The sequence below is a fragment of the Pongo abelii genome, chromosome 7, assembly GCF_028885655.2.
Source record: "Pongo abelii isolate AG06213 chromosome 7, NHGRI_mPonAbe1-v2.0_pri, whole genome shotgun sequence".
Lineage (NCBI taxonomy): Eukaryota > Metazoa > Chordata > Mammalia > Primates > Hominidae > Pongo > Pongo abelii.
Genome location: NC_071992.2, coordinates 115,082,382 through 115,098,768, shown reverse-complemented (window position 1 = coordinate 115,098,768; position 16,387 = coordinate 115,082,382). Strand labels below are relative to the sequence as shown.

At 32.9% G+C, this 16,387-nt stretch overlaps 1 protein-coding gene across 19 annotated transcripts in view; it reads right to left on the bottom strand.

The window, feature by feature from the left end:
• Positions 1–16,387, bottom strand: part of VPS13B (vacuolar protein sorting 13 homolog B) — a 916,166-nt gene that overhangs the window by 738,255 nt on the left and 161,524 nt on the right. For all 19 annotated transcript variants that reach the window (XR_008509424.2, XM_054519206.2, XM_054519208.2 and 16 more), the window contains one exon: positions 14,970–15,094. Coding sequence is in view for 18 of the 19 variants with exons in the window: in XM_054519206.2 (XP_054375181.2) it covers positions 14,970–15,094 (125 nt within the window). In the remaining variant the exon portion in view is untranslated. The remainder of the gene's footprint in view (positions 1–14,969; positions 15,095–16,387) is intronic.

The following is a 16,387-nucleotide window of genomic DNA, read 5'->3' as shown; positions in this document are numbered from 1 at the left end:
ATGAAAAGTTAATACTATTTACTCCCAACTCCACACTCTACAGGTAACAACTTTTTATGAGTTTATCATATATCCCTGCAGACCTCTGTATATTCATTTCATGCACTCAAATATACATTTATAATTTTAATGAGAATATATACATAGGTGTATGTCTACAGCCTACTTGATATGAGTAAACAACATATCTTAGAAATCACTAAGATCTTTACATGAATACAAATGCTTCTACAGTGGTCTTTTTAATGCATACATGATATCACACTGAATTTTCACATTCATCAGCAGTGTATCAGAGTATCTTTTTCAACATCCATTAGCTTTTGTCATTTTTTTTTCTTTTTCTCAAAACAGAGTCTCACTCTGTCCCTGAGGCTGAAGTGCAGTGGCACGATCTCAGCTCACTGCAGCCTCCGCCTCCAGGTTCGTTCAAGAGACTCTCGTACCTCAGCCTCCAGAGTAGCTGGGATTACAGGAGCACGCCACTGCACCTGGCTAATTTTTGTATTTTTGGTAGAGACGGGGTTTCGCCATGTTGGTCAGGCTGGTCTCAAACTCTTGACCTGAAGTGATCCACCAGCATCTGCCTCCCAAAGTGCTGAGATTACAGGTGTGAGCCACCATGCCTGGCCAGCTTTTGTCATATATTTTTAATTACAATGATTTTAGCATTTGCAAATAAAATACAAATTACATCCTGTTTGTTGAGATATAAAAATATGTTAACATTTTTCAAATTTCTGGAATAAATAGTTTTATTTGAATTTAAATATTAGATGAAAAATAGGAAAATATAAGAAGTAAAAGCGGCCTACCACTAAAATAAAAATGTAATAAATGTCTTATTACCATACATAAAATCCAAAATCTTAAAATGAACTAAGCAAACAAAAATGAATTCTTATAAAACTACCATGAGATACTATTTCAACTCCACTGGAATGGACATAATCAAAAAGACAGACAATAACAAATGTCAGCAGGGCTGTGAAAAAACAAGAACCTCATACATTGTTGGAAGGAATGTAAAATGATATCATATTGCAAAACAGATTGCAGTTTCTTAAAAAGTTAAACATAAATTTACTATATAATCCAACAATCCCCCTGTAGGTATCTACCCAAGAGAAATGAAACCATTAAGTCCACACAAAGACTACATGTTCATGGCAGCATTATTCATAATAGCCTTAAAAGTGTAAGCAACACAAATGTCTATCAATTGGTGAATGGATAAATAAAAAGTGGTCTATCCAAACAATTGAGTACTATTCAGCAATAAAAAGAAGTGAAGTACTAATACATGTTACAAGCTAGATGAACCCTGAAACAAAAGACCACATCATATTATAGATTCGAGGGACAGAACATGTCTAGAGATATTTTCTATTTCTACAGATACAGAAAGTAAATCTACAGTTCCTTGAAGTTGGGGTGAGAATTAGGATTAACTGTAACCAAGAGAATCTAATTGGGGTGACATGATTACGTTGATGAATGCTCAACTTGGTAAATTTACTAAAAATCATTGAATTGTATGCTTAAAAACAGATTAATTTTATGGTATGTAAATTATACCTCAATATAGTCATTTTTTAAAAATGAATACTTATAGTTTACTTAAGGATTACCTTTATTACTTCAATACTACATTTACGAAAAAATATATTTATACATTAGTTACTAAGATTTTCCAACACTCTGAAACACTACAATTCAAAAGAAAAATTACCCAATTTAAGTCCACGTTTATTAGGCAAGTACTAAGTATTAGATACTATTTGATGCTACATAACAATATAGTTAAATAGCCACTCTGTGCTTATTGAAAACTTAATATCTAACATACCAAAAGATATTCATTGTTTATCCAAACATCTGCCATGCAGAGACCAAATGCAAACTACTAGGCTGCATATCTCCCCAATTCCATCTGAGCATTTCAATATGTATGTTGAACTTTATACATATTAAGCTCCAGAGTAAGATTTCATGCAAAGAAAAGATTCTTCAAAAAAAAGAAAAACAAACAAAAACCCCATTAACCTATATAAACTTCAATATACCATCAATAGAGCAGCAGCGGGGCATAATGTCCCAACCTAGTGTCTAAATTCAACAAAAGTGCTGATGTTAAATAAGAAGAAAATGGCAACAATATGAACAAAAAGGTGTAAATGTGACATATATCTTTGTATTAAAAACCATGAGTTCATTCTGATACCTCCAATTCAAATACAATACCAAGGTGAATTATAGTCTTCCTCCTCTTTTTTTTCCATGACAGCCTACCATTAAATATAGTCTTCCTCAGCCAGGTGCGGTGGCTCACGCCTGCAATCCCAGCACTTTGGGAAGCCAAGGTAGGCGGATCACCTGAGATCAGGAGCTCGAGTCTGGCCAACATAATGAAATCCAAAACCCAGTTTCTACTAAAAATACAAAAATTAGCCAGACATGGGGGTGGGTTCCTGTAATCCCAGCTACTCAGAAGGCTGAGGCAGGGGAATCTCTTGAACCTGGGAGAAAGAGGTTGCAGTGAGCTGAGATTGCACCACTGCACTCCAGCCTGTGTGACAGAGCAAGACTCCGTCTCAAAGAAGAAATAAATAGATAAATAAATATAGACTTTCTCTTTAACATATTTGTAACTACTTCTCCACAGGTGAAATACCTGGATACCATTACTCTGAATAAGCCTACTTATTTAGTCAAGCCTAGAATACACAGAAAGTGCTTTAAGAATTGCTTAATTCATATCATTAGTTGCTAACTCATTCCACTGCAAAAAAGCAAACAGATTTCAATTTTGTTTAAAGTCCTTTTTTCTTTAGGTAAAATTTACAAACAGTAAAATATAAAAAGAATTTTATATTCTTTTTATATATTCTAAAAACTGTAGAATTTCATGAATCTTGACAAATACTCATACCTGTGTTGTAACCCTCACCCCAAAAAGATACTGAAATCGCCATCTCCCCAGAAAATTCCCTGTGTTCTTCCCAATGAATCCTTCCTCCTTCATCCTCCCAAAGGCAATTTAGACTTTTTTCCACTACAGATTAATTTTGCCAGTTCCAGAAATTCATATAAATAGAATCATACCATGTTTCTGTTGTGCCCAGTTCTTTTCACTCAGGAAACACAACTGTATATATCAGTAGTTCATTATTTTTTATTGATGAGTGGTATTTGTTGTTTAAATATACCACAATTTATTTAATCTCCAGGGTTATTTCAGTTTGGGATTATTTTGAATAAAGCTGTTGTGATCATTCTCAATGTGGTTTTAATCTGCAATTCCCTTATGTATAGTTGTTGGTTTCTTTTTTATGTGTTTGGTGACCCTTCCTTTGTGAAATGTCTGTTCAAGTCTTTTGCCCATTTTTTAATTGGTTGTCTTTTTTTCTTATTCAACTGTAGGATATTTTCATATATTCTGTATACAATAATTTTTTCAGATGTTTTGTGCATCTTTTTACTCAGTCTGTTCCTCAGTTTATTTTCTTAACTGCTTTATAGAAGTTTATAAATTTATTAATAGATTATACCTATTATATTAATACATGTGATTAAAAACAAATTTTTCCTTTTTTGGCATGTCAAATAAAACTTTATACAATCTTTGAGAGAAAGGTGACCTATCAATTTTATAAATGTGTGTTCACTGAAAAAAGTCAGAAAAAAATAAATATGCAATAGTAATAATCACAGCTAACATGCATAAAGAACTTGTTATGTGTCAGGCACTATTCAAAGCAGCTCATATTTGTTAACTCATTTAAGCCTCAAAATAACTCAAAGGTAAGAATTAAGAATTGCCCCTTTTACAAACGAGGAAACTCAGACACAAAGACTTTCTCAGCCACAAGGCTAGGAAGTGGCGGAGCCTATATTTAAATGCAAGGAATCCAGTTCTGAGGCCAATGCTCCTAACCACTATAATACATAAACCACACATTACCTACCACCCACATAACACCATCACAAACAATTTAGCAATAGTCCAGCCTTTTTACCTGTGCAAGCATATTTTTTGTTCACATTAATAGACTAACTCTGTATCCTCTGTTCTGTGACCTTTTTTCACTCAATATTTATCATGAGAACCTTTCTATACCAATAAACATATTCTACAACACAATTTTAATGGCTATTCTACATATCGCTAACTGGTATGAGTGTAACGTAATTTATACAACCTGTTTTTCATTATTTGGTATTTACATTTTTCCATTTTATCATAACTAATTATTGGTCATTCGCTTAATTATATCTAAGGACAAACTCCTAAAAATGGACATGCTAGTAGAAGATATTCATGCTTACAGATTTTGATGGATATAATCAAGCTGTACAGCAGAAAAGTTGTAAGGATCTGTCATATTAAATTTCCACTACTGGTGTCACAACCCTTAACATTCTGAATATTATATTCATTTGACAGTACACAAAAAAGATGGCTAATTCTACATTGTTTAAATCGTTATTTCTCTACTATTAAGGCTAAAAATTATTCAGGTTATACCTACTTACGTTGCTTTTATTTGTGAATAGACCACCTCTCCAATTTAATCTCTTATCTATCTCCCTTTACTATGTTGCAGTCACACTTGACTTCTATCTGTCCTTCATATGAACTATATCTATTTCTACCTCGAGACCTGCACCAGCTATTCCCAACAATTGCAACACAATTTCCCAAAATCGTTGTATGGCTGCCATTGACTGGTCATCTAGGTTGGAGTCAAAAGTCACATCCATGTAACAGACCTTCCCCGACCATTTTAGACAAATAAACTCCCCAAAACACTCATTTTCTATCCCATTGGCCATAATTTTTCTTATTACCCACCATTATCTGAAATGCATGTATTTGTCTTAATGAAGTGTTGGCTCTACCTCTTCAGAATATTGGCTCCATGAACCAGAGACAAGGTCTATTTTGTTTACCACTGCATTCCCAGCATGTAGAATGATGACTGGAATTTTACTATGGACCCAATAAATATTTATAAATGAGTTGCAGCATGAGTTGTAAGTCTCTGGAGGGAGTGGCCTATATACTATACTTGCTAGATATGAGCCAAAAAGTGGTGCTAGTACTATGGAATATGGAACAGCTTAAATAATGGTTAACTGATGTGTGGTAGCAAACAAACAAAATACAAAAGAAGTAAGATGCCTCTACATTATCTCATCTTCTAGACAAGTTAATTTAAAACAGACAATTCATCTACTTAAAATAAGAATGTGTAACTGCTCAGGAAAAAAAGGAGATGAAGTGTGTTTATACAATATATTTTATATATGTAATTAATAACTTTCAAATATTACCTTGAGAATTCTGAATAGGAAAAGTCACTAAAATTTTAGTTTAGTTTAAGTAACTAACATCACTGATTTTCACTTTGGCCAAGAGTAAGTTTTGCATGTATAATGTGAGCTAATAGGAGATAGAACTTGATTGTCAAAAAAGCATACAATCTAAAACCTCATAAATCAGAAAACCAAAAAAAATTTGAAATTGTTAAAGAAACAGCCAGATGCATACCAATAAATATTTACTCATGTCTACAACAGATGCAAGGTTTTCAAGATAAATGTGCCCCACAGAAAAAGAGATGTTTCTTATGGAGCTTAAAATAAAACGAGTGGGAAAGGCTACTAAATAATCACACAAAGCAGTGTAAAATCACTTCTATGAAAAGTACAATGAAAAACAAGAACATTATCTCATATTTTAAAGCATATTTTAGGGGGGGTGTGACCTAGTCAGAAAAAGTATCAATTGGACTAGCATCTGGAGTCAGTTACAGTTATTTAGGATACAGAATAGTAAAACAATGATAGCGAACAATTTGGTAAAAGGAGAGAAAATTTTTAAAAGCAAGAAGGAGGGGACAGAGAGGAGGACATTTCAGATGCGTCTAGAAAGCCAAGCAGGGGCCAGACCATAGAGGGCATCAAAGAATATTTTAAAGCTTTTAAACTTTACCATATAAGCTGTAAGAAGCAAAGTATTCTAGTAAAGAGGTCATAATTAGATCTTCCAAAAACAAGCCAAACAAACAAACAAACTTGGCTGCAGATGTATGAATTAGCCAGTATTTAAGAACACCTGTCTAAATTCTTAAAGTATCAAGAAAAGAAACACAAAGACCAAGTGGTATTCACACTCCAAGGCCTACAACACAACAGTTTTAACATGATAGGCACCAAAATTTTTTTTTAATGAATAAATGACTCATTAGTCAGTTGAAACCTGAACAACGCTAAGTATTAACAGATTCTTCTAAGAAGCTGGCAGTATTTTTTAAGTTATAAGTCATAATGAAGAATACAAAGTTCTTATCTAGAACCTGCTATTAATAGCTATTAATCAACATGCTATTAATAGTTCCAACATCAATTAATCAAAAGATATCTAGGCCGGGCGCAGTGGCTCACACCTGTAATCCCTGCACTTTGGGAGGCCGAGGCAGGTGGCTCACTTGAGGTCAGGAGTTCAAGACCAGCCTGGCCAACATGGGGAAACCCCATCTCTACTAAAAATACAAAAATTAGCCAGGTGTCATGGCACACACCTGTAATTACAGCTACTCGGGAGGCTGAGGCAGGAGAATCGCTTGAACCCAGGAGATAGAGGTTGCAGTGAGCCGAGATCGTGCCACTACACTCCAGCCTGGGTGACAGAACAAGACTCTGTCTCAAAATATAGAAAAAATAAAATAAAATATGTCCAATGCAAGCGATTTTATCTCTCTAGGTCTACCATATCACCTTCCCTAATCCTCCATTTCCAGATCTATAAAATAGAAATAAGGATACCTGTTTATTTCAAAGGTTGGTTGTGAGTATCAAAAAATTTCCTGTATGCAGTGAAACTTAGTTAAGTACAAAATGCTATACAAGGGGATTATGATGCTATTATTAGAAATTTTCTTCTGCCACTAACCTAAGCACTATCTGATCTTTTGAATATGGGAACCGCCAATGATTATTTGTTCTCACATTTCAAGTTAATATATTTAAAAAGAAATTAAATCATCAAAACACAGTTAAGAAAAAAACTTAAAGGTAGTCATAAAAAGAAAATCTAGGCTAAATTTAATAATTACTAACCAAGCCATTTCCCTTTAAAAAAAATTCATTAACAACTTAGAGTTCTTTTGCACTCAAAGAATACTATTGACTTTCACTCTCCCTCACAAAAATAATGAAACACAGGTATATTTTTTAAAATGCTGTCACTAGAATAGAATGTTGTCACAGGATAATATTTCCCACTGCTGTACACAGGCAAAGCCAAATACTGAGGAAAAGTCAATATAATTATTCTGACATAGATATAGATCATGTAGAAATATTCTCCAATAACCAAAAATCAAATTTAAAGGCAATAAACTAAGAATGAGTTGTAAATGCTCATTTGGACACCACTAAACACACTATTTTACTAAGTTTAAAACATTAAACTAGGGAATTGGAAATGGATCATATTTGCCTATACAACTTCACACCCAACTGACCATAAAATTCCATGTGGAAAATATCAAATTTTCCAAAATCACAATCAAAGGAAACTTTCTGTTCTCATTGGATCAACACTCTATTGCTTGTTAACATATGTCAAATGCTCGTTGTGCCCTTTCTAAAAAAATAAAGGGAAAAAAATCTAATATAAAGATACATACTATTTACCTATAATTGTGCTTTTTGTATCCTTTTAATTTCATACACATAGGCCATGTTTTAAAAACTATAAATGTATGTATTTTTTGACAAGTTATTTATCTAAACACATTATCAAATCACAACCAAAAACATAAGGAAAGACAGAAATTGGCAAGACCATTAACATATAGAAAGACTGGTCAGTCTTTCCAAGAAATTTATTCCAAATAATGCAGTGCCCCTATCATAGGATGGTCCATGTCATAAAAAAAGTCAAAGGCAATCTTGAATAACTGGAACCCTTCTGCCAGACTGTACAATGTCAATTTGTTTTCTGGCACTGCTTCTCCTACTTCTTATCATCTGGCACAGGTCTGTGAGCACTCATCACTTCCTTGCTAATAAATGTCCTTGGTGGCATTTTTTTCCAGATTAGGGCACTTTCATCTGCACTTAAAATCTGTTCAGGCAGATATCCTTTCTCCTCAATAATTTTCTTAATGGCACCTAGGAAACTCATCTGCTGACTAAGATGAGTTTCTTGGTAGCAGAAAGTACTTCTCCTGTTCTCTTGAAATTTTTTAAGCCAAACCTCTTTCTAAAATTGTCAAACCATCATTTGCTGGCATTAAATTCTTCACCTTTAGATCTTTCATCTTCTTTTTGCTTTAAGTTGTCACATGATGACTTCACTTTTTCTCAAATCATATTAGAGTTTCTAGTATTCCTTTCTTATAGCAATCCTGCACGCACATAAAAGCTGCATTTTCAATACAAAATAAAAAGATATTTCACAAAAAGTGAAAAGTGTTTGTGCTAGCCGGCAAAACTGAAGCAATGGTTTCACAGATTTCCTTTTATTTTTTACAATAGTCCTTATGCTGAATTTATCTCTCTTGAAAGGGCAGGCAACTGAAGCTGCAGAATTCAACCTGTGGTACACATCAAGCAACTCAACTTTGTCTTATAGCATCATAGCTTTTTTCTGCTTCTTGGAACCACTTCCAGAATCACCCTTGTGTGGACCCTGTGGTGTTATTCAAGGTTTGCAGGGCTGGGTGTGGTGGCTCACACCTGTAATCCCAGCACTTTGGGAGGCCAAGGTGGGCAGATCACTTGAGGCCAGGTGTTCAAGACCAGCCTAGCCAACAAGATGAAACCTCGTCCCTACTAAAAATACAAAAATTAGCTGGGTGTGGTGGCACAAGCACCTGTAATCCCAGCTACTCAGGAGGTTGAGGAACGAGAATCACTTCAGCCCAGGAGGCAGAGGCTACAGTGAGCCAAGATCATGCCACTGTATTCCAGCCTGGGCAACAGACTGAGACTTCGTCTCAAAAAAAAAAAAAAAAAAGTTTATAGTATTTTACAGTATTGCACTAAGCCCAATGACAAATATGTGAGAACTGTGACAGATCACTTTCTATTGCAATACACAGTCATATTGTAGAGAGGAACTGCTCAGGGACTGCTCACATGGACATGCTTACTATCACACAGCATTTTAAGAAGATACAACACAAAAGCTCACCGCAGTAGCAACAAAAGGTGGCTACGAAATTATTATAGTAGTACACCATGTAGTACTACAGTTAACTTTATGCAGTTATGATTTAATACTGCATCTTTATGTTTGTTTACATTTCTATCAGCTCTGAATGGTGCCACATGTGGTCCCTAAGCATTTGTGTGCGTAAGTTTTAACAAATTTTACCTTTTTGGTTTTGGGGTTTGAAACAGACAGGGTCTCACTCTGTCACTCAGGCTGGAGAGCAGTGGCATGATCATGGCTCACTGCAGTCTCAATCTCCCGAGCACAAGTGATCCACCTCAGCCACCTAAATAGCTGAGACTATAGGCACATGCCACCATGCCTGGTTACCTTTTTATTTTTCTACAAGTGGGGTCTGGAACTGTTGGGCTCCAGGAATCCTCCCACCTTGGCCTCCCAAAATGCTGGAATTAGAGGCGTGAGCCACCATTCCTGGCCAAATTTTAACTTTTTATAATAAATTTTTGTATAAGCATGGTAGTAAATAATAAAATATACTAAAATACACATAAATTGTATGCATTCATAACATACCTAACTTTTTCTTCATTATTTTGATATTTCAGGCTAAATGGTTCATCTGCAAATTTTCAAATTGTTACAAATCTCAAAAAAATTTTCCAATATAGTTATTGAAAGAAATTGAACCCACACAGTTCAAGCCCATGTTGTTCAAGCTGTACATGTTAAAATACCTGATAAGAAATCAAGTTTTTAGAAAAGCTTGCATTAAGTCCTGAATCATCAAATGCACACTACAACATCATTTAACAATTGAAGAATGTTTTCAGAGCTGGTAAATAAAAAATATATTTAATTTATCCAATGGGTTTTTTCATTTATCTGCAGGAATCTATATTTCAATTCCTATCACTGTTTGCGCTACTCCTAATTCGATGGTTTTCAGTTCAAACATGAATCATTAAGAAAAAGTAAAAATGCTGCATCCACTGAAACATTAAAAATAATAAATAGAAAAATGTTAAGTAATCCAAAAGTGTTATGCTATCAAGAACTATTTAAACACCTCCTTTCAAGGCTCAGTACAGCAAAAAGGATGATTTTATGATTCAATTTTAAAAGACAATCTACGTGGAGCAATTTTTCTCTACTTAAAATTCCCTTAATTAAGAGAATGTTTATTCTCTATTGCCATGAGGGGAAATAACTTGCCTATTTTGTTTATTGATGCATCTCCAGCCAGGACCCTGCAATGTGGTTCCACACAGTGGAAGAAAATACTTGCAAATCGTATATCTGATAAGGGATTAATTTACACAATACATAAAGAACTTCTACAACTCATGGAAAAAAAACTAATTAAAAATGAGCAAAGGACTTGAATAGATAGGACATGAAAAGATGGTCAACATTCCTAATCATTAGGAAAATGCAAATTAAAACCACAATGAGATATCACCTCATATTTGTTATGATAGCTATTATCAAAAAACAAAATAATAAGTGTTGATGAAAATATGGAGAAATTGGAACCTTTTTGCATCACTGTTGCAGGTGTAAAGTGGTGTGAAAATCAGTATGGCAGCTCTCAAAAACATAGAATTACCATATGATACGGCAATTCCACTTCTAGGTATATACTCAAAATAACTGAAAGCAGAGACTCAAACAGATATTTGTACATGCATGTTCACAGCAGCATCATTCACAATAGCTAAAAGGAGAGGTATTTGTCAATGGATAAATGGATAAACAAAATGTGGCATATACATAAAATGAATACATAAAATTCAGTCTTACAAATGAATGAATAAGGAAGGAAATTCTGCTACATGCTGCAACATGGATTAAACTTGAAAACATGCTAAGTTAAATAAGCCAGACACAAATGACAAATATGGAATGATTCCATTTAAGTGAGGTACCTAGAATAGTCAAATTTATAGAGACAGAAAGTTGAATGGTGGCACTACTGCACAATGTGAATGTACTTAATGCTACTGAATTTTATATTTAAAAATAGTTATTTTTTGAAATAGTAATAGCAATTGTTTTAAGCAAAATGGTACAGTTGATCGAGCCTTAAATCAAGAAGGAGAGGATCAAATTGAGGCACTGATATTAATTAACTGTGTGGTCTTAGGCAAGAAATTTGACCTCTCTGGAACTCAGTTTTCCCAACTTTGAAATGAGAAGATTGTAACAGATGTTAATGTTTCTTTTTTGTTCAAAACATTCCATAAAAGCACATCTTAGATGCCAGAAGCAAAGCTGAAAAATCGGTCTAATACCTATCAGGTGGAAATAAGAGAATAACATCCCATTTAAGGCTTAGTAGTTTTAAGGCATTTAGTTAAAGGGAATGTTAATCACAAAACCAGACTGAGGAACACAGTTTTGGAAGGAAGATCTATCTCCAGGTTCATTAAAAACACCCAAGTATAGCTTCTTGAGGCCTCAAACTGTGGTATTATTAAGAACAGGGCAGTTGAATAAACATCACTTTAAGCCCTGGAAGGTTACTTATTCTGTTGATAATAAGTATTACTGGCAATTTTTTTTAGACTTGAAGGTCCCAGTATCCATTAAAACTAAAAGAATTTACCCTGGTGTCATTCTGAGCTGGGGCAAATGATGCCTTCAGTTTCACTTCCAGGGAGGCAAAAGGACCAGTATCTGCCTCACCTGCCCTTCACACACCACATCAATACCACCAGCCTACCAGCACCAAGTCCTGTAACTTCTAATTAACACTGAACTCAAAGATTTCACAGAAGCATTTTTCCCCTACAAATGATCTGTTCAATAACTTCACTAGTTAAAATCAACAATTGGCACTGTGCTAAGTAAAAAATGGGAACTTAGAAGTCCCTCAATCTTAAAAAGAAATATGTGTTTTCTCACACATTTCTCTGAGAATGAAAATGCCTCATGATATATATAAGTAATAATTATATCAGAGAAGAAACATTATTCTTAGGCTGAAATCCAAGTATAAACTTCTCATAAAAGCAAACTTTGATTAAATAAAAGAAAGAAATTTAGAGCTGCCCAATAATGGTTGGCCCAGAAAGTAGCTAACATCCTTGAATAAAATGTTCAAGCAGTAGACAGATGGCTATAAACCAAAAGTATGTCATAAAGACTCAGTAATTGGGATAATATCTAAGATTCCACCTAATGCTAATATCCACAATTTTAAGATCAGAATTACAATAATATCTACATACTATTAACTAATACTAGCAGAGTTCAGATTTATTAGCTAGCCTTTCGCTCCATGGAAATTTACTTTAACCATAGGCAAGAAGCATACTGGGCCTTAAAAACTGATTAACAGAAGATTATATATGTCCCCTTCACTCCTTCAAGTAATAAAACAACCAAAGATGTTCAAATCAGGCAATCCTCCATGAAAATCTTGTGAGGCCAGTGTGTGACTTTGGACAACTTATTTAACCTCTCTGAAAATTAGAAAGAGTTTATAAGAGAGAATATCATCTTATCTCACAGGACTGTCATGAACTTTAACTAGGTACCTAGGACTGTATAAAACAGTATAGTATGCTCTTTCAGATTATATCCATTCCTCAATAGCCTGCTTAAAAATTACCCCTCCATGTTTTCCATGACTTTCTAAGCCAATATACTATTTCTATACTCCAAACTTCCAAAATATGTTGCATATATTTCTCTACAAATAAAATCACACATTTGAACCCTCAATTATAGGACAAAGTGAATTTGAGACTATATTTTTGTTAGACTTTAACAAACACGAACATGAAGAAATGGGACTAATGAATATTTGATTAACTGGTTTAACTATTTTTAAGTGTTCATATTAAAACACTTTGATATCATTGCTCATGGACAAGTCTAAGGTAGAGTAACTTTCCAAATTATTTGCCCACTGTATGCAGTGATAGATACATGGATATCTGTCTCATCCATTAATGTCCAATTCTAACAGGACCTCATCTCATCAGCTATCTCTGACGTCCCAGGGAAACTGTCTGCTTTCTTTAAACTTATAGGACATACTGCTTAAGCAGTATTTTATTGAATTCAAACTGCACTAAAACCAACCAGTATCTCAATTTATTAAGTTTTGTCTTTATTTTCAAGTTAGAGTTACTAAAGTTTTTTTTACATTTATTAAGAAATTTTCAAGAAACTATTTCAAATCAATATACTTCTATAAAGCATAGCAAAAATATCACTGAAATAACATAGAAGTAGTCTTAACTACAAAAAAGCAAAACACATCCAAAAAATATTGGCATTCTGTGATCTCATGCTTTCAGTATTTAATTGGAATATTATTTCTAGATGTCTGCAGGCATATTTTAAGTAACATTTGACAGTATTCATAATACCCTCTTTGTATCCTTCAAATAAGCCTTACTTATTTCAATATTGATTTTATATAAAGGCTATAATCATTTTGAAAAATGTGGACTTTTTTAAAGAAATTAAGAATTTTCTATAGTAAATGGCACTGTTTGCAATAAAACTATTTTAGTCCTAGAAATGATAAATTAATCAGCACATAATGGAGAAAATAGTTTTCACAAATACCTATTAAAATTGATATTACCATATCAACTGTGACATATCCCAGTTTATTTCTTAATAGATCAGAATATAAAACTTGACTCAAATGCAACACACCATGTATGCTAATAAAAAGTTAAATCTATCTCTATATAACATAATAAATGACATGTGAGAGGTATGGAGGAGTAAGGACAAAATGAAATTTATCACTAGAAATTAAGAATAATAATTTAATAATGGTTTCACTTTATAGAGGAATTGGTACTAAGACTTAACTACAACTTTTAAAAAAATTTTCTGTATCAGCAGGCAAAGTTTCTTAAAAATATGAGTAATTATTTTATAATTTCATTTTACAAGTTATATATTATTAAAGAAACAAATTTTTAGCAACTGAAGTATTTTAGATAAGAAATTAATGCTAATTTTCTAAAGGTTATGTCATTTTTACTAAAAAACTAATAGAAAAACTATCCTGCAAAAATAAGCTTACTAATTAGAATGAGAATGCAAAAGACATATTCTAAATCACATTTTAAATTGGAAAAATGGTTCACTAAAAATTAATTTCATATATTTAAATATTATTTTATATATTTAAACAATATATTAAAAGCATTCCTTTAAACTAAAAATTTATAACTGGTAACTACTGGCTTTCTTTCTGTAAATCTCTCCGAATTTAAGGAAATGTGACCTCCAAATATAGCACTCAATTCGGAATGCAAATGGTGAGGGCTACAATCAATTTCTTACAAAATATAGCTACTAGACATGTAAATACATTCTAACTCTACGTAATGGGTACACTTTTGTCAGTGGGTATGAACATATATGAAATTATTATTTAATAGATAAATACTTTGGTCTTGAATATTAATTTATAACTTTTTAAAATCTTTATACCCACTCTTGAAAAAAAGGCACTTGCTCTTACAGTTCCTATTATAATCTCAAGTAGTATTTTACATACATTCAACATGAATTAACAGTTATTACCCTAATAACAGTTATTGCTATCACAAAAGACACTATGAACTAACAGATTTCAGACACTTATAAAAGACTTTTAGTGTCTCAGTAAAAGTACAAGTTTAGATATTTTTTTCTAAAGTTTTGTATAAAACTAGCATGGGCATAAGACAGATACATTTGGGGTTTTTTTCCCTCCTAATAAATGGAAATTAACATAAATCACATTTTAACACGTAAGACTTACCAGCATGTGGGGAGTTTCAGAAGTTTCCCATAAAGAGCAGTGCTGAAAGAGGGAATAATTGGTACAGGTAAGCAGTAAGATCCACTGCAATCCAAAGACGTCAGTCCTGCCTGGAAACCAAATATCTAAAACAAAAAGAAAAGATGCAAGTGTTCACACAGACAAAGTTTTAATAAGCACAGGATGAAATACGTCAGTTTCAATTTGCTTTACAACAGCTGCACACTAAATATGTTCCAAAGTCTTTTTCCACTTCCCAAACGATCAATATTTTCTTCTATACAATTTGACAGTAGGTCAAAATTAAGAAACTTAAATATACAGTATTTATTTCACATCCATGAAAGATCACTGCTCTTTTGACAAACTTTTTTAAGTTTCACATTTTATTTCTATACATACTCCTCATGTGGTGTTTTATTATCTGCTAAAATATACATTTTTCCATAAATATAAACCACTGACTGCATTTTCTACACTGTAAACTACAAATTTTAAACTACAAGAAAACTGTTTAAAAATGTATTTTGTCTTCAACTTGTATAATGTACATACAAAAAGGATATCGAAAAAATCCTAAAATGTTATTTCTTTCCATTTTCTTTTGTGAAAATAATTGTGGGATTGAGGTTTTAAACCCCAGGAAATTTGGTACATGGCATAAATTATTCCTCATATGTGCAAGCATGTTTATGCTTAAAGCAAGCAGATCATACTACAAAATTTTATAAGCGATCCCTGAAATTCCTGGATACTATATTTGTCATAATAGAAAGAAACAACATAACATCACATGTTACATGAAATACTGCAGAGAACTGATGATATTTCTGCTTCAATTGTTTGTAAAACAACAAAAGATAAACACCTCAGAGTGGAAATACACACATGGATACAAAACAAAGAGTTACTGTTTTCCAGTAAATGTAAAAGTAGCTTAATCTCAACATTTATCTTTAGTTACTATTTTTTATCCCTTGGGTTTATAAAGCACTGACTTCCATATCTCTAGAATTAATATCAGCTGTGAAGTTCTATAATAAAATATGTTTAAAATTTCTTCATAACTGATTTTCAAAATACTATTTAATGAGCATAAAATAATTATCAATTTCTTTAAAAGTATTAAGCTACTTCCAAATAGTTTCAAAAAGCTATTATACTCCTAACATTCATCAAATTGACAATGTCAAATTATTTCTTATACACTCAGTTTTGAGTGAACAAAACAATGTTTTAGAAATAAAACATTTTTTAAAATTATATTTTCAAGGAAAACTGCATTTCAAAGTACCTACTTATGTAATTACTATCAAGGAAAATAAAAGTGATGCACCCATCAGTACCTATAACCTGCTATTAACCAATAGACAAGAAGTACAGAATTGAGAAAAAGATATGTTTCCAATACTGAAATG